The sequence below is a fragment of the Pseudopipra pipra genome, chromosome 28 (assembly GCF_036250125.1).
Source record: "Pseudopipra pipra isolate bDixPip1 chromosome 28, bDixPip1.hap1, whole genome shotgun sequence".
NCBI lineage: Eukaryota > Metazoa > Chordata > Aves > Passeriformes > Pipridae > Pseudopipra > Pseudopipra pipra.
In genome coordinates this window covers 1,766,433-1,793,464 of record NC_087576.1, presented here as the reverse complement: position 1 = coordinate 1,793,464, position 27,032 = coordinate 1,766,433, and the positions used below count along the sequence as shown (strand labels likewise).

General features: G+C 67.9%; 4 protein-coding genes across 4 annotated transcripts; 3 read left to right on the top strand and 1 right to left on the bottom strand.

The window, feature by feature from the left end:
- Positions 1-1,493: 1,493 nt before the first annotated feature.
- Positions 1,494-14,090, top strand: HR (HR lysine demethylase and nuclear receptor corepressor). The gene is given in 20 exon segments (XM_064637855.1): positions 1,494-1,643; positions 6,666-7,526; positions 8,132-8,981; positions 9,569-9,743; positions 10,174-10,397; positions 10,476-10,625; positions 10,716-10,802; positions 10,882-11,000; positions 11,117-11,195; positions 11,356-11,519; positions 11,639-11,854; positions 11,935-12,106; positions 12,402-12,477; positions 12,606-12,707; positions 12,709-12,737; positions 12,831-12,929; positions 13,009-13,148; positions 13,348-13,536; positions 13,632-13,751; positions 13,843-14,090. Coding segments are annotated over 19 exon segments (3,864 nt in total). The 5' UTR covers positions 1,494-1,643; positions 6,666-6,716; the 3' UTR covers positions 13,906-14,090.
- Positions 14,091-15,226: 1,136 nt separating this feature from the next.
- LOC135403641 (uncharacterized) lies at positions 15,227-16,987 on the top strand. The gene is made up of 2 exons (XM_064637850.1): positions 15,227-15,276; positions 16,360-16,987. The coding sequence occupies exons 1-2, from the start codon at positions 15,227-15,229 to the stop codon at positions 16,985-16,987; spliced, it is 678 nt and encodes a 225-aa protein (XP_064493920.1).
- Positions 15,231-18,910, top strand: NUDT18 (nudix hydrolase 18). Its single transcript, XM_064637872.1, has 4 exons — positions 15,231-15,276; positions 17,013-17,198; positions 17,284-17,497; positions 18,108-18,910. Exons 2-4 carry the CDS (start codon positions 17,043-17,045, stop codon positions 18,704-18,706), a joined length of 969 nt encoding a protein of 322 aa, XP_064493942.1. The 5' UTR covers positions 15,231-15,276; positions 17,013-17,042; the 3' UTR covers positions 18,707-18,910.
- A 102-nt stretch (positions 18,911-19,012) lies between these two features.
- FHIP2B (FHF complex subunit HOOK interacting protein 2B) lies at positions 19,013-26,241 on the bottom strand. Its single transcript, XM_064637859.1, is given in 18 exon segments — positions 19,013-19,601; positions 19,697-19,722; positions 19,724-19,798; positions 19,876-20,016; positions 20,298-20,441; positions 20,649-20,739; positions 20,823-20,945; positions 21,039-21,193; positions 21,276-21,465; positions 21,542-21,618; positions 21,919-22,027; positions 22,108-22,304; positions 22,391-22,561; positions 22,711-22,833; positions 22,955-23,059; positions 23,811-23,980; positions 24,927-25,005; positions 25,107-26,241. Coding segments are annotated over 18 exon segments (2,331 nt in total). The 5' UTR covers positions 25,356-26,241; the 3' UTR covers positions 19,013-19,495.
- Between the last annotated feature and the right edge of the window lie 791 nt (positions 26,242-27,032).

Sequence of the window (27,032 nt, the reverse complement as noted above, 5' to 3'; positions counted from 1 at the left end):
ATCGCCCTTAAACCAGCTGTTGGGGGGTCCCCGGCAGAGCAGCACCCTCCCGCAGGCTGGGGGAGGGTCTGGACCCCCCGATGCTCTCCGAGGTCCCCCCTGAGCCGTGTCCCCCCCCCCTCAGTGCCCGCTGCCTGAGTCAGCTGTTCCGGGCGGGAGCCATGTGAGGCCGCGCACACATGGCTCCCCGCGCGGCACCGCGCTGTATTTTTAGCAGACGGTATCAAAAGCATAATTATGTCTGTTGTTTAAACGCAGCCTCTTTTCTGGCAGCCCCGGGGAGCTCTCAGCTGCCTCCCGCCGCCGCCGCAGAGGGCAGGGAGGCGGGATGTGGAGCTGCAGGCAGCGGGATGCCCGCGGGCGGGGGGGGGCTCGGGGAGGGGGGGATGGCGCTGAGACCCTCCCTCTCGGCGGGCAGGTAAGACCTTCCTCCCTCATTATGGGGAGGAAGGGGGTCAGCCGGCACCTCTTGCACCCCCACATCGTGTCCTCCAGCGCGCACATGCCCCCAGGCTGCCGGCGAACCGCTGGTGAGGGTGAGGAGGAGGAGGATGGCGAGGAAGAGGATGGCGGGGTGGGGAGCGCGGCGGTGGCAGGAGGGGTCGGGGAAAGGGCGTTCGAGGTGACGGGAGTGTGGGAGGACACGGCTGAAGGAAGGCTGCTGCATCCCCTCTCTCCTCCCCGCCTGTCCCCCCGGGGACCCGTCTGTCCCCAGCCAGCCCGCGCTGGCACCGAGCGAGGTTCCGGCTCCGTGTCCCTGCCGTGACACCGGAGGCTCAGGGCAGGGGGCGTTTGGGGACCACAATCCCCCAAGCTCGGGCAGCACGCTCAGAATGTGCTGAGGACCCCTCTCTGGGCACCGAGGGGAAACTGAGGCACAGCAGCCCAGGGCACCAAGAGAAACTGGGGCACGGCATCACCGGGCACTGAGGGAAACTGAGGCACAGAATCACCAGGAACCAGGAAAAACTGAGGCACAGCATCTCAGGCTCTGAGGGAAACTGAGGCACGGAATCACCAGGAAACAGGGAAAACTGAGGCACAGCATCACTGGGAACCAGGGAAAACTGAGGCCCAGCATCCCAGGGCACCGAGCGAAACCAAGTTCCAGCCTTGCCAGCCTGCCCAGCACTCCTGGCTCTCCTTTCCCCGCCCCAGGAGCGGTGCCACCTCGTCACCTGCCTGTCACCGGCGCCGGGGCCACCCGAGGGGCCCGTGGTGAGGGCAGGAGCCCCCGGGTGCTGCCAGGTACGTGCTGCCAGGAGCGCGGGCAGCTGCCAGCCCTGCCTGTGCCGCACGCAGGTGGCAGCGGGCTGCCCGTGTCCCTGGCTGCCGTCCTAAGCCCTTGGCCCCGGGGTGAGCTTTTAATTACATCAAGGTATTTGAAGCTGGTTCCTGGCGCTGGGTAAACAGGAGTCCCGGGCACGTGGGGGGGGGTGAGGGGGGAGGCGAGGGGGTGGCACAGGACGGGCACTGTGCCCCCGCAGCGGGGCTTGCCGGGACGGCTCGTCCCGCCTGTCCTCCCCCGGGGGTGGGAAGGAAGGGATGCGGGCAAGGCAGAATCCAGCAGCATCCGCCGCCGGGTCCTGCGTCCCCCCCGGCGCCCCCGCGCTGGCACACGGGCATGGGGGGCACCGGCAAAGGTGGGTGGCTGCGGCGTCATCCCCGCGGGTCCCCTCTGACCGGGAGGAGCTGCTCCATCTCCTCGCTGCATCCCAACCTTCACCCGCGGGGGAAGGGGCGACCTGGGATGGGGAGGGCGGGGGGTGCCGGGGTGCAGCCCCCCGGCCCGCGGTGGGGGGGAGCGGCTCGTCTGCGCCCAGCAGCGAAGCGAGCGGGATTAGCGATGCTTACTCACCTCCCTGGGGAAAAGCGGGAGATTAGGGGCGGGAGACGCGTCCGACCCCGCGGCGGCGGGGCCGTGCGGGGCCGGTGAGGCTGATCCGGGACCGGGACCGGGACCGGGGAGGCTGCCCAGGCCCCGCCGTACCGGCGGCCAGGGCTGGAGGGGAGCGCGGGCTGCCAGAGCAGTTGGGCTGTGGCCCTAATTCCCAGAAAGCTGCTCGTGTGGGAGTGAGTGTCCTCCCGTGCCCTCCGCTCCGCCGCAGCCTCCAGACTCCTGAAGGTTTGACGTGGGTTTTTTTTTTCCTTCCTTTTTTTTTTTTTTTTCTTTTTTTTCCTTTTTTTTTTTCTTTTTTTTCTTTTTTTTTTTTTTTTTTAATTTAAGCACCGGGTGCAGATTAACAAAAGCTCTCGCGGCCATCGCGTCCGGTGGCGCTGGGCACGGGGGGGGGGAAACGGGGCTGCTTCCTCTGCCTGCGCCCTCAGCTTCCTCACCTGCGCCGCGGTGGAGGCAGGTAGGTGCGTGCCGGGCTCAGCGCCGGGGCTGGGAGGAGGAGGAGGAGGAAGGAGGAGGAAGGAGGAGAAGGAAGAGGAGGAGGAGGAAGGGCTGGGGCTCTGTGTGTTCGGAGTGAACTCCGGGCAAGCCGGAGAAAGGGTCCATTTTGCCTGAGGAAAAAGCTGGATTTCGGGTTCTTCCCCAGCCAGAGGTCCCTGCGGGTCTGGGGGTTCAGAGCCCTTCCCCGGGGCGCCCGGAGGAGCTCTGGCCTAGGCAGGCACTGTGGGCACAGGGGTAGGGCTGGCAGGATCCTGGGCTGCTGGAGCATCAGCAGAGAGGGGCTGTTGGGTGCTGGGACCCCCATCCATCCCCTTCCCCAGCGCTGGGGCTTCCCGGGAACCCGCTGCCTCACACGGCCACGCATCCCCCCTCATGGTCCCAAGGGGACAGCGTGGGGACAGTGTCCCTCCGTCCCACATCCTCCCAGTGTCTCCCCCGTGCTCCAGCCCGGAGCAGGGCAGGGGTGCCAAGGGTTCTAATTCGGGTGTTTCCGGCCTCCCGCGGCCAGCGCTCGGCTCAGGGGTGTTGACATCCCTCTGATTTAAGGGAAAACCCAGGGATTTTGGAGCTCTGTGCCAAGCCACCATGGCAGAACCTCCCCGGGGTGGGGATGGGGGGGGGTGGGTCATCTCCCAGCAAAGCCTGAGCTGGCAAAACTCAAGCCCAGCCTGGACCTCCCCAGATCGCCCCGGGGGACCCTCTGTGGGCCGTGCTGGGACGGGCAGGGAGTGCAGGGACCAGCCAGAGGCTGTGGGTGTGGGATGCAGGCAGAGATCCTGCTCCTGGGATGGGGAGGCTGTGGCTGAGCCCCAACAGAGCTGCCCACAGCGTGGCTACCCCGTGGGGGCTGCACTGGCCCCCAGGAGGCTTCACCAGGGCCTTGGGCTCCCTGGCACGCTGAGGGCAGAGAGGCGTGGGGAGGGGACAGATCCTGGGGATGCTGCCCCGGTGCATGGTGGGAAATTCCCTCCTGTCCCTCCAGCATCTCCCCCTCCCCCCTGGCTCCCTGCTCCTTGCCCCTTGGGGCTCCCCAGTTTTGGGGTGGTGTGTCCAGTCCTCTCCCCACCTGGTCCCTCCCTCACAACATTCCCAACACCCACAGCCCCCCCGAGACCCGCTCGGCCACCCCAGGGTGCTGCAGACCCCTCCCGGAGCCCCTCCCAGCTGCCAGCTCCCCCCTCCCGGCCCTTCCGCATCCATCATTCCCGAGGAGCACAGGGAGGGAATGGGAAGAGTTTGTCTTTCAGCACCTTCTCATCGCAGGCAGGCGCGGGCTCTCCCTCGCCCCGAGCCCTGTCTGGGTCCCCTCCCTGTTCCCTGGCACCCAAACCCTCCCCTCCATGGCAAGCAGGGCTCCGGGGGTGCTGCTGTGGGTTGACCCACACTGGAGGTGGGATGGGGCCACCCAAGCACCCGCTGGCATGGCCAAATGACCCCGGTGGTGGCCGGTCCCTCAAGCCATGTCCAGCAAGGGTTAACCCCGGCTCCCAGCGGGGCTGGACTGCAAGGAAGCTGCTACTGAGACAGGAGGCCGCCTGTGCTCTGCTGTTCGTCACCCTGCCGGGCTCCCGTGGGCCCTGGCCTGCCCTCACCCCACCCCCTGAGCCCCCAGCCCCCCGTGCCGAGCCGTGCCCGGCCATTCCAGGGGAGCCGTGAGCAGGGATGCAGTTTATGTAAGGAGTGCGTGTCCCCGGGACACACACACGTTATATAAACCTGCACGGCACTGCTGCCATCAGCACCACATCAGCGGGAGCCCAGGAACGGGGGGTCCACCCAGGGGAGCCCCCTGGACCTGCTCCCCCCTCTCCAGGGCCGGAGAGTCACTCGGAAGGAGTGGGCTGTGGGAGCTGGTGGGTTTGGGGTCGGGGTGTCTCGGTGCTGAGGGGTCTCAGTGCTGGGAATGGTGCAGAGAGCACTCACAGGGCACTGGTTTTTGCCAGGGCGTGGCTGGGATGGGCGTGATCCTGGTGGGCTGCAGGGATAGGTGTGATCCTGGTGGGCTGCAGGGATAGGTGTGATCCTGGTGGGCTGCAGGGCATGGCTGGGATGGGAGTGATCCTGGTGGGCTGCAGGGCAGGGGGTAAGTGGCCCCCTGGGTACTCTCTTCCCATCCCTCAGCAGGATGGCACCACAGGGATGCTGCCACAGCATCCTGGTGCTCCACAAAGCCCCTCTGCACCCCTTGGAGCACATCCTGCTCTTCCCACCTGGGGGTCTGCAGGGAGGCAGAGGAGCTCTGCCTTCATCCCAGGCAGCCGGAGCAGGGATGGACAAGGCTCTGGATGAAGGTGGCAGCGCGGCTTGAGGCCAGATCTCTGCTATTTGGGCAAGAACAAAGGGGTTGGGGGTCCCAGGGGCTCACATCCCATGGGGTGGCCACATGCTCCATGCCAGGCGCGCCACCACCAGCCCCCCCCAGCACCAGGACAGGGGGAGTTTGGCCCATCCCGGTGTTTCTCCCATTCCAGTTCGGCCCGGAGCGGGGCGGCTGGAGCCTTTCAGCGGTGACGGGGCGGAACCGCCGAACAAAGGGCGCTTTCTTCACCCGCACGGGGCAGAGCACACCTGCCCTGCCTTGGCACCGCCGCCGGTGCCCCCGGGGCTGGGCGGCACCGCCGGCACCACGCCGATTCCCGGTTCCCGGGCGTCAGCAGCCCCAGCATCCCTCCCTCCCGCCCGCCCAGTCGCTGCCGGAGCCGGCGGAGGCTGCGGATCGCGGGGAGCGGAGCCACTGCCTCGTCCTGCTGTCATGCTCAGCGCTGCCCAGAGCTGAGGGGAAGGTCCCACTCGTGCTGCTCCCTGGATACCCCTCTCCCTGAATCCCAGCCCAGCGGGACCCCCAGCTCGTAGGACAATAGGCAGGAGGAGCACGGAGCCCCCCAAGCCAATGGATCAAAAACTCCAGCTCCAGCATTCGGAGAAGAACATCCCCAGGGCTGCCCAGGCGGCTTTCTGCCTCCTCCAGATCCCGGAGCCGGACCCCTTCAGCCTGTGGGTTTAGGTGCTCCCACCCTCCCGGCCTTGCCTCTCTGGGATTTGGTGTCATCGGCAGAGACACCCGCTCGTCCTCGGCCGTGGGGTCCCTGATGGACCCTCCAGGTAGCTGTGGGGTGGAGGGGATGCTTGCCGAGCTTTGTGCTCCTGATGGGATGAAGGACAGGGGACAACATCACCCTGGGGACCCTGGGGGAGCTGGGGGGACCCCAGGGGTGGCCTGTGGTGGGGCAGCCTTGGGACACCAGGGGCAAGGCTGGGAGCAGAGTCCTGGAGCGGGGCTGGATGGGAGAGCCTGGCTGGGTCCTGCCCCTTGGAGGAGCAGGGTGGGTGTCCCCAGGGTGTCCCTGTGGCCCAGGGTGCCCCGGCTCGGACAGGGCACTCCAGGATGCTTCCCCAGCAGTGTGGGAATGGGGACTTTGCCCTTCCTTGGCAGAGGATGTGACGGGGACAGGCGGCTCCTGGGACACAAACTTCTGTCCCCACCCTGCTCCTGTCCCCACCTTGTTCCTGTCCTCATCCCACTCCTGTCCCCATCCCGGCCATGGGGGCGGCTCCGTCCCACCCCGCAGTGGCACTGGGAGCTGGGTGACCTCGTGCCTGTCCCCCTTGGCTGTCCCAGCTGCCGGGCAGGGAGGGGCACAGGGGGACAGGGGGACAGGGGGAAGGGATGCCATCGCCGACTCGGCAAGCTCTGGCTCTGCACCCCGCGCCTGCGTGTGGCCCGGGTCCCGGAGGAGGGTTAATCCAGCAAAATCTCCCCAGGCATTTCTCCCAGGAGGGGCCCCTGGGAGCGGGGAGCTCCCCCTTCTCTGGAAGCCCTCCTGGGAAGCGCAGCCCAGCCCTGGCCGGAGGCAAATACCTGCGCGGGGCACGGCCTCCCCACGCTGGGTGCCAGCGGCCGGGCGCGGGGCCAGGCTGGGTGCGGAGGGACGGGTGGGCGCGAGGAGCGTCCCGGCCTCCAGCCACGCCGGGATGGGCGCAGGAGGGACCGGACGGGACGGGACGGCGAATACACACTCTCCAGACATGTGCCCTCCCCTCCTGGGTCGTGCTTCCCGACGGATGCCGCGGGGCACACGAGAGCCAGGGATCCCCCCGTTCGCCATGCCGGGGAGATTCCCATCTCACACGGCGCGGGGGAGCCGGGGGGTTGAAAGCAGCCCCCCCAGCGACACCCCCAACCATCCCCGTGCCTCGGTTTCCCCGCGGCGCTGCCCGGGCAGGGCTCGGTGCAGTGCCCCGCTGATGCCCCTCTCTCTGCCCGCAGGGTCCGGCCAGCCCGGGACGGCGCTGAGCACCACATGAGCGTGGGAGCAGCATGGCCAGCGACGCGAGGATGGGGGAGACCCCGCCGCGGTGGAGGAGAGCCCCGGACGCAGCGCAGGACTCCCGGGGGATGGAGAGCAGCGGGATGGTCTTATCCCGAAGCGCTGCCGTCGAGCTGGGACTCCCGGGCTACGCGGAGCCCGGCAAGCTGAGCTACGGGATGGAGAAAGGGTGTCCCTGGAGGGGCTCCGAGGGATGTTTGGGACCCGTCCGGGAGCTCGCCGGGGGCCGGCTGGGCTGCCCCTACCCCCCGGCCCCGCCGTGCCTGCGGGACGCCCTGTGCCGCCCCAAGGACGGGGCCGAGCTGCCCCCGCTGCTGCCCCCCAGGAACGGGCAGCCCAAGGCGGGCTGGGGGGAGCCCTGCAAGGACCACCCTGGGTCGCGGTGGGCCGAGGCCGTGCTGGCCCCCCTGGCCCTCTACAGCCACGCGTACCACCGCTACCCCCTGCCCGTGCCGGGGCTGGACCCTCCGCGCCCCAGCGCCGCCGGCAAGCCCCGAACGGCCGCGGGGGACACGGCCGGAGACCCCCCGGCTTTCCGCCACTGCCCCTTCCTCGTGGAGGCCAAGCACAGCCCCTTCCTCCTGTCCTCGCTGCTGCCCGCCGGCCCCCCGGCCGACCCCCCGTTCGGCGGCGCGGGGGCGGAGGCGCCGGGGGCGATGGGGGACGGGCGGTTCGGCGGCGTGGACTGGCGCCTGGGCTCCTACGCGCCCGCCTGGGGACAGCCCCTCTACCTGGGGGTCCCGCCCAGGTGCAAGGCGGCCCTGACCCCCTTCGACGACTGCTCCAGCTCAGGGAACAAGGTAGGACGCCCCGGAGAGCGTGGATGGCCGGGGGTCCCCGGGTGGCAGCGGGCTCCAGCCTCGCCTGAACCCGGCCGGGAGCGGAGCCTTGCGAAAGGCCGCGCTGGCACCCGCACCCAGGGCAGGGCCGGGCAGCCCCCCCAAGAGGGCAAGGTAGCCCCCCCCTCTCCTGCAGCTCGACAGGGGGGTCCCAGCCCCCCCCCCCCCCCCCCGAGGACCGGGGTGACACGCCCCTGGAGGGGTGATGCTCTGCTCCGCGGTGTCCCCGCGGGTGATGCCACCCCCGGGGCTGAGTCACGGCGGCAGGAGCCGGCGGGGGCGGCGGGAGGCAGCGCTGCCAGCCCTGGGTGCGCCCGTCGCACCCCGTGCCGCTGCGGCTCCCCATTCCTTTCCCACGCTGCCGCGGGGCGGGGGGAGAACACACAGGCACCCCCATCACCCCACCGCCGGCGACGGGGAAGCGCCGGGGCGGCCTCGGTGGGGAAACTGAGGCAGGGCCACAGGATGTTCCCCGTCACCCCCCCGCCCCGCAGCGACGCGGGTGACAGGCAGCGACAGGGACCCACAGCCGGGGTGACACCAACCCCCCTCTGCTCCCTTTGCAGGAGTTTTACCCGAAGAAAGAACCCGGTTTCCACCCCCCCGCCAAGGACCACGCGGCGCCGCAGCTGCTGGGCAAGGGCCAGGCAGGGCAGGACAGAGACGGGGAGGGGGAGCCGGCGGGGCCGGAGCCGCCGGGAGCCCCGTGGAGGGATGGCCGAGCCGGGGGCAGCTCGGCGGTGCCCACTGCCCACGCCCGAACGCCTCCCCCCAGCGCCAGCCACCCCCTCTTCCTCCTGCAGCCCGGCGCGGGGGGCTGCGGGGGTCCCTGGGGGGGCACACGGCCCCACGGCGCCGATTTTTCCATGGAAACCGGGCCGGGACGGCCCTCAGAGCCCAAAGATGAGCGCCTGGGGTACCAAAGCCTCCAGCCCGGCTCGCTACCGGGATCCAGGGAGCCCAACCCGTCGCCTCTGCTCGCGGACGGGCACTACCCACCGGCTCCTGCCAAGCCGGAGCCCCCCCCAGCCTGTCTCTGCCCCACCCCGGGCTGCGATGGGTGCCCGGGGGTGGGCTGCAGGGTGCCCAACCCCTTCGAGCCTGCCCTGGGCATGCCCGGGGGGCGTTTCCCGTGCCCCCCCAGCAACCACACCAAGCTGAAGAAGACGTGGCTGACGCGGCACTCGGAGCAGTCGCTGCCTCGCCTCAAGGCTGCCCGGCGGGACGGGGGTCCCGAGCCCCCCGGGGAGGGCAAACGCTCGGCCAAACGCCCCCATGGCACCGCCGAGGGACCCCGAGCTGCCAGCGAGGGCGCCGGGGCGGCCAAGAGGGGCACGAAGGCCACCGTGTGCCCTGGGGAGGGCACAGAGAGCCGAGGGGACCCCGAGGAGAGGAGGATGGAGCTGGGAGAGGAAGGTAAGGAGGGAGGGTGCCCGGTGGGGCTGGCGAGAGGGTGGTGGCATCACCCAATCCCACAGGGAACGTTCCATCCCCGTTCCCGGCGCCCACAACACGAGCTGGGAACACGTGAGGGTTGGGAAGGCCGCTGCGCTGGGGCTTTCCCTGGCATGGCTTGAGGCTGGCAGCGATTCCCAGGGCAGGAATGGATGGAAACACTCCTCTGGGGCAGCGTGGCACCCTCGGGTGGGATGCCCGGGGGGTGGAAGTGCCATCACTGGGTCAGTGACTCCCCGGGGAGGAGTTGGCGTCTCAGCCCTGACCTCTGCAGAGCTCCAGCCCTACTTTCCAGCCCTACTTTCTGGCCCAGTTTCCAGCCCCTGCCGCGGCGTGACAGTCACAGAGTCCCACAATCCTGGAGCGGCTTGGGTTGGAAGGGACCTTAAAGACCATCTTGTTCCAACCCCTTGCCATGGGCAGGGACACCTTCCACCAGACCAGGGTCCCCCAAGCCCCATCCAGCCTGGCCTTGGATGCTCCCAGTCCCTCCTGGCTGGTGTGGATGGGGCTCCACAGCGTCCCCAAGCACTCCCTGTGTCCCCCAGAGCCACCGAGCCGGCAGGAGCCGTGGTGCCTGCAGAGCCTGCCCTGCACTGCGCTGCCCCCGGGCATCCCCCGCTGCTGTGCCTGTGCCCCCCAGGCCACGGGGGACCCTCAGGGTGAGGAGGAGGAGGAGGAAGAGCCCCCCGAGAGCACCTGCAGGCTGCTGCACTTCCGCAGGTGAGCCCGGGGCTCCTGGGCAGCTCACGGGGTGGGGGGCCCATGGAGCATCCCCTCCCATCACCCCGTTTCGGAGCATCCCCTTCCGTTACCCCATTTTTTAATGTCTCCTCTTTGGAGCATCCCCTCCCTTCACCCCTCTTTGCAGCCACCTCTCCTGCCACCCCGCCTTGGGGCACTCTCCCCATCATTCCCATCACTTGAGAGCGTCCTGTCTCGTCACCCCACTTGAGAACACCCTCTCCCATCACCCTATTTCGGAGCGTCCCCACTTTACACCGTCCCCTCTCACCTCTTCACACTGTCCTCTCCTGTCACCCCACTTTAGAGAATCCCCTCCCACCTTTGAGGACCCTCTCCCATCACCCCAATTTTTAACCTCCCGTCTCATCACCCCGTTTCTCATCTCCCCCCCCCTCTCTCCCTGCAGGTTCGCCCTGGGGGACAACGGGGAGCTGAGCGTCGACGGCCTCTGCACCCTGGGGGAGGCCGAGGGGGAGCTGCCGGAGGAACCCGGCCCTGAGCCGGGGGGCAGGAGCGTGGGGAGCAGCCTCTGCCTGGCCAAGTACCTCCTGGGGGTCCTGGGGGACCCCTTCTGCGACGCCGTCCGCAGGGACAGGGACACGTGGCCGGGAGCCCCCGGCGGGCCCGAGGGTAAGGGGGGACTGGGATAGGGGGGACACTGGGGGGCACTGGGCACACTGGGGAGGCTGAAGCTGTGCTTCCCCCCAGGGGTGACGGCCTGGAGGCGGGGGGAAGGAGCCCCCCAGCTCTGCGACGCCTGCCAGCGCGGCTTCTTCAACTCCCACTGGAGCTGCGCCAGATGTGGCTTCCAGCTGTGCCCCGCCTGCCACCGGGGCAGGAGGGAGGCCGACGGCCCCGGTACGTGGGAAGGGGGGAAGGATGAAAAGGGGGTGCCAGCCCTTGGCAGGGGGGCTCGGTGGGGACGAACACACCCTCTCTCTGATGCAGAGGGTCCAGCACAGCTGCCCGAGTGCACCCCCGGGCCAGAGCACCCCGTCATGGCCCTGGTCCCCACACAGTTCGTCCCCACCTGTGGTGAGTGTGTCCCCCAGCCCCAGGACCTTCCCCCCACCCGCTGTAGGGGGGCTGACACCCCTGTCCTCGTTGTCCCCAGTCCTGACCAGGCTCTGGAAGCTTCTGCACGAGGTCAGGGCCAAGTTTGGCATCGAGTCCCACTGTTCCTGCGGGGAAGGGGCTGCGGAGCAGAGCCCGGCCGAGCCCCCAGGCAGGCAGGTACGGGGGGAGCTGTGGATGGGGGGGGGAAATGGGGTACAGGTGCACCCCAACCCCTGCACAGGGGGGTAGGGGGGGGATGTGGCTCCCCCCTGATGCCCACACGGGTGTTCCAGGAGCCGCCGGGGGCCGCGGTGCCCACCCTGCCACCCCCCAGCCATGGCCAAGCCGACACCTCCCGGCCCATCAAAGAAGGTAGGGCCGGCTGTGACCCCCCCGCCGCGGGCACGGCCCCGCCCCGGGGGGGTCAGGGATGCTGCACCCCCTCCCCTTCTCGGGGTGCTGGGTAAGGGGGGTGACATGCAGAGGGCGGCGTGGGCAACCCTGACCATGTTCTCCCACCCCCCCCGAGCAGAGAGCCCCGAGGGGGGGCCGCCATCGCCGGGGCAGCCCCCGGCCCGGGGAGCCGTGCAGACCACCACCCTGTGCGACCTGCTGGCCTCCACCGCCGTGAAGCTGTGCCTGGGGCAGGACGGGGTGCGCATGGCCTTCGCCCCCGTGGTGCCCACCCTGCCCAGCGTGAGTCCCGGGGCGACCAGGGCACCCCCTCCCGTGCTGCCCACCCCGCCTTGGGCAGGGCCAGGGGGGGCCAGAGTGGGCTGAGGTGCTCTCCATTTGCATCCCCCCCCCCCTTCTAGGACAACCGCCTGACCAGCATCCTGGACAGCATCATCGCCCACGTGGTGGAGAGGAAGATCCAGGAGAGGCAGGCGGGGGGCGAGCTGAGCCCGCCCAGCCCCCCCGAGCCCCCCGCGTCCCACTGCGTCCTGGAGCCCAGCGGGCTGCTCTGGCTGCACGACCCCGGCCACGCCAGCAACTACAAACTCTTCCAGGAGCACTGGCGGCAGGGCCAGGTGAGCCCCCCGTCCCTTGGGGGGGGTTTGGGGACACCCGGGATCCCCCCAGCCCTGCTGAGCCCCGGCTGCCCCGGCAGCCCGTGCTGGTTTCAGGGCTGCAGAAGAGGCTGGAGGGGCGGCTCTGGGGGCCGGAGTCGTTCCGCCCACCCCGGGGGGAGCAGGAGGTGGAGGCGGTGAACCTGCGGGCGCCGGCGAGCCGCGTCCGCCTGAGCAGCCGGGAGTTCTGGGATGGCTTCGCTGCCAGCACGGGTGAGCAGGGCCATGAGTCTGTGGGGTGCCCGGGGTGATTTTGGGGCGAGGTGTGAGGGGAGCCGGGGCCATGAGTCTGTGGGGTGCCCAGGGTGATTTTGGGGCGAGGTGTGAGGGGAGCTGGGGTGATGAGTCTGTGGAGTGCCCAGGGTGATTTTGGAGCGAGGTGTGAGTGGAGCCGGAGTGATGAGTTTGTGGGGTGCCCAGGGTGATTTTGGGGTGAGGTGTGAGAGGAGCTGGGCTGTGCCCCCCCTCCCCTCCATCCCTGTGAGTGATGCTGGGCTCCCTCCTGCAGCATCCCCAGAGCAGGAACAGGGCGCTGGGGACTTGCTGAAGCTGGAGAGTGGCTTTGGGGACAAGGAGCTGAGCCGGTAGGTGTTGGCAGAGGGTGGGTCGCCCTCTCCCTGACCTCCCCACGCCAGCGCTGGGGGCAGCAGGGCAGCTCTGCCCTTGCCTGTAACTTGGTGCCCCGGTGTCAAACACCCACCCTGTGCCACAGGACCACCAACCTGCGTGCCAGCCTGCCCCTGCCCGAGTACTGCGGGGCCAGCGGCCGCCTCAACCTGGCCACCCACCTGCGGGGGCCAGCAGGGCCGGCGCTGGCTGCGCCCACGTGTCTGTGCAGCCTATGGTGAGTGTGGTACGGGGGCTTTGGGGGGCACCTGGGCCCCCCCCTCCCACGGGGACGCTCGATGCTCACCCAGCGCCCCGCTCCCGCTTCCAGGTGTGCACCCGCGGGACCGGAACGTCGGGACCAAAAACCTGGCGGTGGAAGCTGCCGATTCCATCAACATCCTGGTTCACGCTGCGGCGGCACCGCGGGGTACGGGGGGGAGCACCGGGGGTCCCCCCACACCACACCACCTCCTTGAGCCCTCCCTGAGCCCCCCCTCTGCCCGCAGAGGTGCTCCTGCCCGGTGACACGGATGACATGGATGCGGCGCTGAGGGAGCGGCTCAAGGACACCGGCGGCCAGCCCGGGGCACTGTGGCACATCTTCCGTGCCGAGGACGCCGCCCGGATCCGGGATTTCCTGAGCAAGGTCAGTCCTGGGGCGACCAGAGCACCCCCTCCCGTGCTGCCCACCCCGCCTCGAGTGGTGCCATTGGATCATCCCCGACCCTGGTGGGATGCAGGGGAGATGGAGACCCCGAGATGGGGGTTCATGGTGCCACTGGAGCATCTCTTGTCCCGCTCCGGACACCCCCTTTCCAGCTCCGCTCACCCCTGGCACCCCACAGGCATCCGAGGAGCCGGGGCAGGAGGGGGCGGCCACGGGGGAGCCCCTCGGGCGCTCCCTGGACCCCCCCGGGCGTTACCTGGACGCGGCGCTGCGGAGGCGGCTGCGGGAGGAGTGCGGGGTGAGCGGCTGGACCCTCCTCCAGTGCCTGGGGGACGCCGTGCTGGTCCCCGCGGGGGCTCCCCACCAGGTAGGCAGCCCCGAACCCCCCTCTGGGGGGATGCTGTGCCACCCTCCCATGTGGAAACCGAGGCAGGGCGAGCCCCTGATGCCCCCCTGGTGCAGGTGCAGAGCCTGACGGGCACCATCAGCGTGGAGCAGCGGTTCCTGTCCCCGGAGAGCTCCGCCCGCCTCCGGCTGCTCGGCCCCGATCCCACCGGGACCACACACCAGCTCCACGCCTGGGTGGGTGGTCTGGGGGTGTGTGTGTGTGTGTGTGGGGGGGGTTCCCGGTGGGGGTGAGCAGTGCTGACCCCCCCCTTTGCACCCCCTGCAGCTGGACGGGATGATCTTCGCTGCCGTGCGGGAGGCGCTGGGGGTCCTGCGGGGCTGCAAGTGAGCCCGTGGAACGCTGGAAGGACGCTCTGACAAGTCTGGGATGGGGGCTGGATGTGGGCCTGGACCCCCAGGGAGCCGGGAGCGGGCACTTCCACCTTGGTGCTTTGCTCCAGGATCTCCCGGGATGGCTTGGGGCAGGAGGAATAAAGTGTCCACAGTGTGCCGGGGGCACCGGCGCCACCAGCACTGCCTCGGGGTCTGCCTTCATCCCCCTTCTTTCTCACTGGGGTCAGGGATGCTCTGGGGGCACCACCAGCACTGCCTTGATGTCTCTTTTCATCCCTCATCCGTTCCATGACAGTCAGGGATGATCCAGTGGCACCACCAGCATCCACCCTGGCATCTCCCTTCGTCCACCATCTGTCCCATTGGGGTCGGGGATATTCCAGTGGCACCACTAGCATCTCCCTTCCATCCCATTGGGGTCAGGGGTGCTCCAGTGGCATCACCAACACCTGCCCTGGTGTCTCCTGCTATCCCATCAGGGTCGGGGGTGATCCTATGGCACCACCAGCACCCACCTTGGGGTCTCCATTCATCCCCCCTCCATCCCAATGAGGTCAGGGATGCTCCAGAGGCATCACCAGCAACTCCCTTGGCATCTCCTGCCATCCCATCGGGGTCAGGGGTGCTTTGGTAGCATCACCAGCATCCATCTTGGTATCTCCCTTCATATCTCCTTCATCCCATCGGGGTCAGGGATGCTCTCATGGCACCACCAGCATCCATCTCGGCGTCTCCCTTCATCCCCCCTCCATCCCATCGGAGTCAGGGATGTTCCAGTGCCACCACCAGCATATCCCTTCAATCCCAAAGAGATCAGGGATGCTCCCACTGGCACCACCAGCATATCCCTTCAATCCCAGTGAGGTCAGGGATGCTCCCAGTGCCACCACCAGCATATCCCTTCAATCCCAGTGAGGTCAGGGATGCTCCCAGTGCCACCACCAGCATCTCCCCCCCTCCATCCCATCAGGGTCACTTCGCCATCCCCCCTCATCCCCCTCCATCCCACTGGGATCAGGGAGGCTGAAACCGCACCGGGCAACCAGCACGGGGCAGTTAATTAGCGCGGGGCAGTTAATTAGCGCAGGGCAATTAATTGGCACCGGGCAATTAATCAGCATGGGGAAATGGGTATCATGGAGTGCAGTGTGCACCGTGCGACGACCACCGTGCGATGACCAGGGTGTAATAAGCACCGCCTAATTAATTAGCACGACGCCACGCGCTCGCGCGGCCCCTTTAAAGCCAAGCCCCGCCCAGTCCGAGTGACGGCAGGATTAGCCAATAGAAATTGAGAAGCCGCGGCGGCGCGGCCAATGGGCGGCGAGGGGGTGGGCGGGCCCCGCGCGGCGGAGCCCCCGGCGCGGTGAGTGCGCGGCGCATGCGCGGGGCGGGGGGGGCTGCGGGGTCCCTGCGCCCTCCCCGCGACCCCCGGACCCTCCCCGCGACCCCCGGCTCGCTCCCGCCGCACCCGCAGCCCCGCAAACCCTCCCCTGCTGCAGCCTGCAGCCCCTGAGAGCCTCCCCCTATTGCAGCCCGCCCCGAAACATCCTGCGCGTTGCACCCTGCAGCCTCCCCGAAACCATTCCCTTGTTGCAGCCCCCCCAAAAACATCCTCCTCCTTGCACCCTGCAGCCCCCCCCGACCCTGACTGCAACCCTCCCGGACCCTCCCTCTACTGTAGCCTCCCCTGCAGCTTCCCCAAAACATCCTCCCCGTTGCACCCTGCAGCTCCCCCAAACCCTTATTGCAACCCCCCGACCCTGATTGCAAATCCTCCCCGAGCCCTCCCTCTCTTGCAGCCCCCCCAAAACATCCTCCCCATTGCAGCCTACAGCTCCCCCCCAAACCCTTATTGCAACCCCCCCAGTCCTTATTGCAGCCCCCCCGAACATCCTCCCTCATTGCTCCCTGCAGCCCCTCAAACCCTTCTCCTATTGCAGCCCCCCCAACCCTTATTGCAGCCCCCAAACCCTTATTACAGCCCCCCAAACCTTCCCCTATAGCCCCCCACCCCCCCAGCCCTAGCACACCCCCCAGCCCCTCCTGCCCCCCCCCATTGCACCCTGCAGCCCAGCTCGCCCCCCTGCCCCCCGCTGCCCCCCACCCCATTCCCATTCCCCCCAGACTGGGACCAGCCCTCCCCCCTCAGTGCCCTGCAGTCCCGCCCGTCCTGGGACCCCCAGTCCCCTCCCAGTTCCAGCCCCCCTGGCACCCCCCAGCCCAGCGACCTCTTCTACCCCAGCCCCGGCATCCCCCAGTCCAGCAGGCCCTACCCCCCCAGTATCCCCCAGTCCAGCCAGCCTTCTCCCACCAGTATCCTCCAGTCTAGCCGACCCCTTCCCCCCAGTACCCCCCAGTCCAGCCAGCCCTTTCCCCCCAGTATCTTCCAGTCAGGCCAGCCTTTTCCACCCACTATCTTCCAGTCCAGCCACCCTTTTCCCCCCAGTCTCCTCCAGTCCAGCCAGCCCTTTCCCCCCAGCCTCCCCCAGTCCAGCCAGCCCTTCACGTCCTTCAGCTTCCCGTGCATCCTGCAGTCCAGCCAGCCCTTCTCCTACCGCAGCCCCCCCCGACTCCCCAAATCCTGCAAACTCTTCCCTCCCAGCGCCCTGTGCCCCCTCTCCCAGTCCAGCCAGCCCTTCCCGGCCTGTGCCCCCCCATGCCTCCCCCAGTCCAGCCAGCCCTTCCCCTACCGCAGCCCCCCGCGGCTCCCCAAGCCTAACGACCCCTTCCCCTTCTACCTGCCCCCCTACAGCCCCCTGGGGGTCCCCCAGTCCAGCAGACCCTTCCCCTTCTGCGCCCCGCCCTGCATCGCCAAGGCCACCGAGCTCTTCCCTTGCTACGTGCCCCCCCAGCCCAGCAGACCCTTCCCCACCTACACCCCCCTCCCCATCCCGCAGTCCAGCAGGCCCTTCCCCTCCTCCGGGACCCCCCATCCCACCCCGCCGTGCACCCCACAATCGCCAGACCCCCTCCCTCACCGCCCCCTCCAGCCCACGCGCCGCCGGGGCTCCTTGTCCCCCCGCCTGCACGTCTGGGGGGTTCCCTCCCCGCCCCAAAACCCCGCCACCCCCTGAGCGGGTGCTCCCCCTCCCCATCCAGCCGCGGGACCACCCCCCTCCCGCCTTTCCCATGGGGGACGCCCCGACGGCGGAGCTGGACGCGGTGCTGGACGGGGGCGCTTGGGAAGTGGGGGCGACTTTCGAGGGGTCCCCCGCGCCCCCCGCGCCCGTGAGCCTGGGCAGGACCGTCTGCTACGTGGTGCTGGCCGTGCTGTTCAACGAGGAGGTGAGGCAGCCCCAACCCCCCCCGGGGGGACCCTCGGTGCCCCCCGAAAGCCGCCGGTGCCCAGCGAGCCCCTCGGTGCCCGCAGGGCGCGGTGCTGCTGGTGCAGGAGGCGAAGCCCGAGTGCCGCGGGAGGTGGTACCTGCCCGCGGGCAGGATGGAGCCCGGGGAGGGGGTCGTGGAGGCCCTGCGGAGGGAGGTGAAGGAGGAGTCGGGGCTGGAGTGCGAGCCCGTCACGCTGCTGGCGCTGGAGGAGCGCGGCCCCGCCTGGATCCGCTTCGCCTTCCTGGCGCGGCCCGCGGGTGAGTCCCGGGGGGCTGCGAGGGCACGGGGTGGGGGGGCGCATGGTGTGCCCTCTGCCAGCCCCGCGATGGGTGTCCGTGACCCCAGCCAGCCCTGTGATGGGAATTGGCATCCCCTGCCAGCCTCACGATGGATGTCCCTGTCCCCTACCACCCCTGTGACGAGCACTGCCATCACCACGATGGGCACCTGTGTCCCCTGCCAGCCCTGCGACGGGAATTGGCATCCCTTACCAGCCCCATGATGGATGTCCCTGTCCCCTGCCTGCCCTGTGGCAGAGCATTGGTGTCCCCTTCCAACCCCATGATGGCCATCCCTGTCCCCTGCCAGCTCCATGATGGACACCTGTGTCTCCTGCCAGCCTGTACCAGGTCACTGGTGTCCCCTGCCACCTTTGTGCCAGGACATCGCTGTCCCCTGCCCCCACCAGCCACCAGCACTGGCACCCCCCCGACTCCATTCTGGGCTATCAGTGTCCACTCTCAGCCCCACAAGGGGGGGTCTCACTGCCCCCCCCAGCCCCATCATCACCAGGCACTGCCACCCCCCTGCCTGTCCCGCTGTCCCCCACACACCCACCCTATCCCAGGCCCCTCCCTCTGCCCTCAGGTGGGACCCTGAAGACCCTCGAGGAGGCGGACGCCGAGTCCCTGCAGGCCCAGTGGTGGTCGGGGGACCCCCGAGCGCTGCCCCTGCGCTCCCTGGACATCCTGCCCGTGCTGGACCTGGCCGCCCGCTACCGCCGGAGCCCCCCGCACCCCCCGACCCTGCCCCGCCAGCTGCCCTGTGCCCCCCTCTGCCTGCGCCTCCTGCTGCCCTTCACCAGCACCACTGGTGACCTGTGGGTGCTGCTGGGCACCGCCGGGACCCCCCACCTGCCCGTGGTGGCCTGTGGCACGTCCCCCCCCGAGCTGCGCGCGGGGCTGTGCCGGCCCCTGCTGCGCCTGCTGCGGGACTGCCTGCCCTGGGACCCCCCCTGGGACCCCCAGCCGGGGCTCCTGGGGCTGCTGGGGCTGCAGCACCGGGCCGGGGGGGCCGGGGGGGCTGATGGCATCTGCTTCAACGTGGTGCTGAGCGCCCCGGGCACCCGCGGGGATGTGCCCCCCGAGCCGTGTGACCCCGCGCTGCGCTGGTGGCACGTGGAGGACGAGGGGCTGAGGGGCCGCATCCTGCAGCGGCTCCGGGCCACGGTGCCCATCCGTAGTTAGTGCCAGGGAAGCCTGGATTTGGGAATGGGGCGAGGCAAGGGGGGGTGTCTGAGCGGGACACGCATCCAGGGGTCCTGCTGAAGGTGGGAGCCCTGGGATGGATGTGCTTGTGGATGCTTTGGGGCAGGACACGGTTGTGGTCTGGGGGTGCTGGGACCACAGGTAAAATAAACCTGGCTGCTGCTGCTGCTGCTGCTGCTTCCACCCACCTGGCTGTGGTTCAAGGTGGGATATGGGGTGGGGGGAAAGTTGGGAGTGGCCATTTTGGGGGGTGTTTGGGAAGGGATGGCAGGGCCACAGCGTGTATGGTGCTGAGCTCACAGCTTTATTAGAGCAGAGTCCCATCACCCAGGGGCAGGTGCTGTGCACCAACACACACACATGTCACACATGTCACCCCCCTGTGCCACAGCACCAGAGGAGGACGAGCAAGTCCTTGCAGCTGACGGGGGGGGGCACTGCCCCACACACCCCATTATTGCCCCCCCAAAAAAAATCCCTGCTGGAGGTTTGGGGGGAGCAGGAACCCACCACCCAGGAGGACACGCAGCACCGGTCGCCTCGCCCCCGGCGGGGCCACATCCTGCACGGGGAGGTGGCGTCACCCCCGAGGTGCTGAGGAAGGACTCGGTGGCTCCTCTTCCTCCTGCGAGGTCCCTCCCGGCGTGCCACGGCCGTTCCTGGCTCTTGGCAGTCAGGACAGGGCCACTGGAGGCTACCAGAGCATGGGGTTTGGCCACCCCCAGTGGCCACCGCAGCCCAGCCGAATTGGGGGGGGTCAAGAGGGGCTCAGGGTGGCCCCTCTGGCGGCCCCTTGACCAGGGCGATGGCAGCCAGCTCCTTGCAGAACTCCTCCAGCACCACCACGCCCTTGAAGAGCACCGTGTGATCCATCCTGGGGGCAGAGGAGCAAAGAGGGGGGTTCCCTGGGGTACAGACCCTGCCCCCCAAAAGGCACTCCCACCCTCCCAGTGCCCCCCCAGCACTCACTGCTCGCCGGGCACCAGCCCCAGGAGGCTGCCGGCGCACCAGGAGCAGCTTGGCCCTGGCCTGGGGCACCCGCTGGAGCCGCTGCATCAGGTCCCCAATCACCTGGGGGGGGTGAAAAGAGGGTTAGGGTTGTTGGGGGGGTGTCCCCGTGTCCCCCCCAGCACGGTGGGTGACGTTACCCTGACGAGGACGGAGAAGAGCGAGCGGCAGCCGGGGGCCAGGCTGAGGTAGGGGTCCAGCAGGTACTCGTGGAGGTGGGGGTGGGGGAAGGCGGCCAGGTGGGACAGCACCGAGGTCACCTGCAGGTTCAGGCTGTAGGGCTGGGGTGGAAAAAGGGGGATGCTCAGGAGCTGGGGCGGGGCTGACCACCCCCCACCAACATCCCCCAGCCCCTGATGTGGGTCCTGAGCCCATCCCCACCAAGCACTCCTGATGCTCTTGGCCACTTTGCCCCCATTATGGGGGTCTTGGGGAGGGCATAGGGCTGGCAGTAGCCATGTGAAGCCACCACCCCCTGCTCAAACACCCCCCGGGTGAGATGAGGGTGGTGCCAAGGGGAAGGGCAGAGCCCAGTGGGCACCTGGGGGTACCCAGGGCATACCTGGTCCAGGATCCGGCTCATCCTGTCAAACAGCACCTTGAGGAAGTGACCTTCATAAAACGCCCCTCCAGGGTGGCAGCACTCGAGGGGTCGGGGGGCTGAGGGCCACCCCCACGGGGCCACAGTGGCACGACACGTCTGGACCTGGCAGGGGGGTGGCAGCAGGTGGGAGACAGAGTAAGGACCACCAGCAGCGGGATGGAGACCCCCCCCAGGAGCAGGGACCCCCCCCGGGAGCAGGGACCCCCAGCAGCGGGATGGGGACCCCCCCAGGAGCAGGGACCACGACTAGGAGCAGGGACCACCAGCAGTGGGATGGGGACCCCCCTGGGGAGCCCCCCAGGCACCCACCATGCCCAGGGCATCGTGCACGTAGGTGTCGTAGCCACCTTCCTCCATGCACGAGGAGGTCTTTGCCTCCTCCGGGACCAGGCAGAGGAAGCTGGAAGAGAGGGGAGAGAGGGGCATGGGGAGGGGGGTACAGCCCCCGCCCCTCGAGCCAGGGCAGCCCCTCCAAAGCCCTACCTGCTGACCACCTCGCTCACTTGCCCCTTCCCCGCCGGGGCTGAGCCCGGGGGAGGGTTATTTGCTGTCCCAAAGCCGGTGTCTGGGAATCCGTCGGTGAAATAGGGATCCTCCTCCAGCTCCCTGCGGGGTGGTGACATCACCCAGAGGTGTCAGCGGGGTGGGCACTGAGGGGCTGCCCCTCCCTTACCCTGCCTCAGCCCCCCCCTCTCTCACAGCCCGTCCTCCTCGGGGTCCGCCTCGGGGGGCCCGCGCTCCTGTCGCTGCAGGTACGCCCTGGCCTCCAGGTTCCTCAGCACCAGGTTGTGAGCCACGTGCTCGTGGGGCTTCCTCAGGAGCTCCTCGAAGAGCCGCAGGCTGGCCAGGCTGATCTGGGCAGGGCGGGACGGGGTGAGACCGAGACCCTCCCCCGGCGCCGCCCCCTCCCCGTCCTCCCGCCCACCACGGGCTCACCTCGTCGGAGAGGTGGTCACAGCGGTCGATGAGCTGCGCTCGCAGGGCGTGGGGGGCGTCCCCGGGGGTCTCGGGGTGCCGGTGAGGCCCCAGCAGGAAGAGCACGAGGCGCTGGAGCAGGGCAGGGGCGCGGATCTGCCGCACCGTCCCCGCCAGCACGGCCGTGGCGCCCAGCACGGCGAGCTCCGACCTGCCAGAGGGGGAAAGGAGACCTCGTTTCCTGGCTCCGGGGGGTCCTGGGTAGAGGAACAGCCTCAGACACTCACATCTGCAGGAGCTGTGGCTGCAGGACGCCCTGGAAAAACTTCTCCTCCACGGCCTCGGTGATGGCGTCGGCCACGAGCTGGGGGAGAAAGAGAGGCTGGGCTTGGGAACCCCCCAGGATGAGAGGGCACAGCCTCGAGCTGCGCCAGGGGAGGTTTAGGTCGGATATTAGGAAGAAGTTCTTCACAGAAAGGGTGGTCGGATGTTGGAAGGGGCTGCCCAGGGACGGGGTGGGGTCCCCACCCCTGGAGGTGCCCAAGGAATGACTGGATGTGTCCCACTGGGCTGGGTGACAGGGTGGTGGCATGTCACAGGTTGGACTCGGTGACCTCAGAGGTCTTTTCCAAGCTAACTGACTCCGTGATCCCGTGATTCTCACCGGGTGGGCCCCCATCACCAGCTCATCCAGGTAGTCCAGCCAGCACAGGAAGGCAGCCAGGCTCTCCTTCCCCGGGAAAACCCCGTCACCGGCAGCGTCCCCCTGCGACCTGTGCGGGATGGAGGGCACGGGGGGGCTGTGACAAAACCCTGGTGACCCCTGAGCTCCCCTTCCCAGCGCCCCCCTCACCTCCAGCTGGGCCTGTCCATGGCGAGGACGTCGGCGGGGTCGGTGCCGGGGGGCACGGCGCTGTACAGCTCGCAGAGGTGCCCTGTGAGCAGCGGGCACAGGGCACTGCTCCTCACCAGGCAGGCAGCAGCCGCCTCCTGGGCCAGCCCCGCCAGCACCAGCAGGTTCTCCCGAGCCTTCAGCGCCACTCGGCTCTTCTGCGAGGAAGAGGAGGAGGAGGGAGGGGTCATCACATGGCTGGCAGTGCCCACCGTCCCCTCCTGCCACCCCTGTTTGCCCGTACCTTGCTCCTGCACAGCCCCACCAGGGCGGTGACGAGGTTGCTGTCCCTCTGTGGTGGGCAGGGCTGGGCCGGGGGGCAGCTGGCAGTGGTGCCCGGGGGATGCTCCACACCCTCTTCCCTGGGGCTGCCCGGCAGCTCCTGGGCTCTCCTCCCGTTCAGGACACTCTTTCCCTGGAGAGGAAGAGGAGCAGCAAAGGAGCCACCACCTTCCTCCTCCTCCTCCTCCTCCTCCTCCTCCTCCTCCTCCTCCTCACCCCAAGCTTTGCAGCTGCAAAAAGGGGACCCCAAATTGTCCCACTGGCATGGGGGGGGCTGCTCACCTCCAGGATATACGGCAGCAGGCTGGGATCCTGCTGGATCTTGGAGCAGAGGACGGCAGCGAACTGCACCTCCTCCTTCTCTGTGCCCGAGCCCAGGCGGCCACTGCTGAGCTGGAGCAGCTTCTGAGGAGGCAGGGAGAGAGGGATGTGGGAATTCTGGGGGCTCTCCCACCCCCTCTCCGTGGGCACTGCTTCCCAGGGGGGGTTTGGCAGGGATGCAGCCAGCCCAGGGATGGGACCTCACCTGCACCGGCCTGTGCACGTTGAGGTAGTGCAGGAGGGGGTGCTGGACCTGCCCCAGCACCCGGCTGAAGAACAGCAGGACCTGCTGCCTCATCCCGGGGGGATACTGGGAATGAGACACGGGGAGGAATCAGACAGAGCCCAGTTACCTGATTTCCCTGTAACTGCCCCAAATCACCCGCTGGCTCACCCAGGGGGGTGCCCCAAAATGATGCATGGACCCCCCCCAGCACATCCCACCCACCCTGGGCTCCCTTTAACAATCAGGGATTTAACTCAGTCCTCTGCACTGAAAAATCATTGGGGGATTATTTCCCCTTTTCCCAGTGATGGGGAGTTAAACCCCAGCACCCCAAAACCCCAAATCCTCCCAGGCACAGAAAGGCCAGCATGTTTCCACAGCCCACACCACACTTACGCCTGAATAAAAATCTATTTATAGGGACCTCATAATTATTAGCAATAAAGGAGCAGCAGAGCCATTATATTTGGGCAATATTTACTTTTCCAAACCCTCCTCATCCCACAAAGCCAAGCAGTGATGTGCCACCCCTTTCTGCACACACGGGGATGAGATGGGGTGCAAGAGCCATTCAGAGGAGCCCCAGAAAGGATCCCAATGGGGATCTTAAATTGAGGAATCCAAGACCCTCTGAAAAAAGCCAAGTTTTCCCCCCCAAAAAGCCAAGCCCCCCCGACCGTCTCACGCTTCACAAAGTCTCGCTTCCAGTAAAAATGCTCAAAAATCAAAATTACTGAGTGGCACCACATCAAGGAGTTGGAAAAGACTGTGAGTACTCCAGCTCTGGGGGGGTTCCTTCCCCCTGGAGCCGTTTTCCCGGCGCTGGGACACCCACCTCGGCCTTTCCCAGCGTGCCCAGTGTCTCCAGGAGCTTGTGCTGGAGCAGGTACTCGAGGCACGGCCCCGTCTCCCCCGCCGGCTGCTGCTTCTCCTCGTACACCAGGATATCCAACATCTGCTTGAGGCGCCAGGGAATGTCCGTCTGCCTGGCCGGGATGCTCTCGTCTGTGGACACAGGGATGGGGGGCAGCGGCGTGTGCCCCCCGCCCCGCTCCCAGGGCACGCGGCAAAGGGGGCGATGCCCGGCTGGGACGCTCTCCAGCGGCTCCCCCCGATCCTTTGCCGGCCCGGAATCCCGCTCCTCCCGGGCTGGGAATGACGCTAGATGGCAATGTGAGGATGGAGAGCCGGCAGCTGCTCCTTCCGCTCCCGGCCTAGGAAGGTGCCGGACATCCCGCTGCCCGTTCTGCCGGTGGGCACTGCCAGCCCTGGAGACCCCCCCGCCCCGGCACAGCGGGAAGGGCCAAGATCCCGCTGGGAATCGGGGCTGAAGCCTCTGCAGGCCCCGCTTTAGCGCTCCCGGGGAGCGGCGTGTTCCCGGCGGGGACGTGTCCCAGCCTGTCCGGCGCTCCCGGGAGTGTCCGCACCCACCCGAACCCCCCCGTGCTGACCCCGCTGGGGCGCCGGGGGTTGGGGCCGGGCAGGGCAGAGCTCCCCGCGTGGAGAAATCCTTCCGGGGAATGGGAACGGGCGTCCCACGCCAAAGCCCCGCGTGCCAGGTCTGCCACAGGACACCGGGGTCCCGTCCCAGGGCACAGGGACCCCCTCCCCGGGCACCTTATTCCCAGGCCAAGGACCCTATTTTAGGGCACAGAGACCCCCTCCCAGGACACACAGCCCTGTCCTAAGACATGGGGTCCTTCCCAGGGCACGGGGTCCCCTCCCAGAGCACAGGCACCTTATTCCCAGGGCACAGGACCCTATTTTAGGGCACAGGGACCCTCTCCCGGGACACGAGACCCCTGTTCCCACACCACAGGGAGTTGACTCCTACACCACAGATACCCCAGCCCGAGGCACAGGGACCCCAACCCGGAGCACAGGGACCCGAACCCGGAGCACAGGGACCCCATATAGGGGCACGGCGACCCTGTCCCCGCACCCCCCTCACCTGTGGCCTCCAGGTAGTAGCCGGTGATGCCCTTCCAGTGCTCGGTGAAGGCTTCCAGCAGGTCCACGCTGGGCTCCCGCTGCGCACACCGGGGCCGGGGTCAGGGGCGCACGGAACAACCCCCCCCGGTCCCGTTCCCGGTCCCGTTCCCATTCCCGGTCCCCCCCGTGTCCCCCTCACCGTCTCCACCGCCTGCTGCAGCAGCGCTCCCAGACGGCTCAGCATGGCTGGGACCCCCGGGACCACCCCCGGGACCGGCCCCGACCCCAACCCCAACCCCACTCCCGGCCCCGCCCCGCTCCCTCCCCCGGCGGCTCCGCTCCGGCTCCCGGCGGGATGGGCGGGATCGGGGCGGGATTGGGGACACGGGGAGGGGGCGGGACTGGAGGAGGGTGGGGAGAGGAGGGGTTGGGGTTGGGGAGGTGTCATAGCCCTGGAACTGCCCCGCGGGGCAGCTCGCGGCGGGGGACGGACCCGGGGCTCTGGGATGGGGATGGAACCCACACACCTCGCACTGGGATAGGGATGGACCCCACACACACCTCGCACAGGGACAGGGAAGGACCCCACACACACCTTGCACTGGGATAGAGATGGACAAGGACAACCTTCCCTGCACTGGGGTGGGGATACCCCTCATAATGCACCAGGATAAGGACAAGGACAAGGACATCCCCCTTCCCCAGCTCTCCCTTTCACACAGCACAACACACGTTTTACGACATATTTTTTTTTTTTAGTCCTTAAAAAAAAAAACAAACAAAAAAAAAACAAAACAAAAAAAAAACATTTCTCCAACGAAAACCAAGCCCTGAGGAGCACAGCTGTTGGAAAACCACCCAGGGCCCAGCCTGGGTCCTGCCAGCTCCAGGGAATGGAGAACTGGATGCCCCCGAACTGTGTGTGTGCCCCGCCAGCTGCTCAATCCGAGGTGGATCCGTACCCATCCCTATAAATGGGGGTCCTGGGGGGGCTGGGGCGCTGCCAAGGCACAGTTTGTACCGGACCCACAATGGGGGCAGAGCCAGCAGCTCAGGAAGTTGTACCTGGGAATTCTGTACCCCGAAAACGAGGTGCCGGGACGGGCGGGAACACAGCAGGGAGAGGCTGGAAACCCACCGAGGGAGAGCTTGATATGTATATATCTATATATCTATATATAAAAAATAGATGTGCGTAGTGGTAGCGTTGATACTGGACGGATAAAACTCAGATTCCAGGCTGAATCCAGGCCGGTCCTCCGGTCCTGCACGATCCACGCGCAGCCGGGACACTCCCGCTCCGGCAGGTCCGTCTGCAGGCGGGCGGGGTCACATCGCAGACTTCATCTCCCACTCCTGGAGGGCGGCCCAGGAACGGTCAATCCCCCGTCTCCCCGCGCCCTGGGATCACCTGAGCCCTTCCCACCCCGCCTGGACCCCGGGGGTACCTTCCTCTTCTGCCTCACGTTCCCCTTCTCCACGATGACGGGCGATGGGGGCGGTTTCAGGGCGCTCCTTGCCGACGTGGTGCGTTTCAGCAGCGGCCTGAGGAATGATCCCTGGTGGAAAAACAGCGGAGAGAGGGTGAGGGCAGCCCCCTAAAACCCTTTGCTCTCCCTGCATCCCGTGTCCCCCACCTCGGAGCCGGCCGAGCTGGCGGTGGCAGCGATGTGGCCCTTCAGTGACTTCCCGATGGCCAGGAGGTTCATCTCGGAGCCGGCTTTCAGCCTGCCCTTCACACGGCAGGCCCTCTCCAGCTGTCCCACCTTCTCCTCCAGCTTGGGAAAGGCTCTCTTCCCTGCAAGGACAGAGGCAGCACTGCCAAGCCCGGGCACGCCTTGACCCTGCCAGTTGCTCCAGCAAGGACCAGGCAGCCCCTGGCAGCAGGGCAGAGCCCCTCTGTGACCCTACCAATGAGGATGTCCAGCCCATCCCGAGTCCCTTTCCTCTCAGGCAGTGTCAGGGTGCGCTGGGATCGGGAAAGATCCCTGCTCTGGAGGTTGGGGTTCTCCTTTGCCTGCTGTGGGCTGGGAACTCTGCCCCGGGGAGCTGGTGGGGGTGCTGGGGAGGAAAGGAAGAGGAAGGATGCTCAGGAGGATGGGAAGAGGAAGGATTCTGCTGAGGA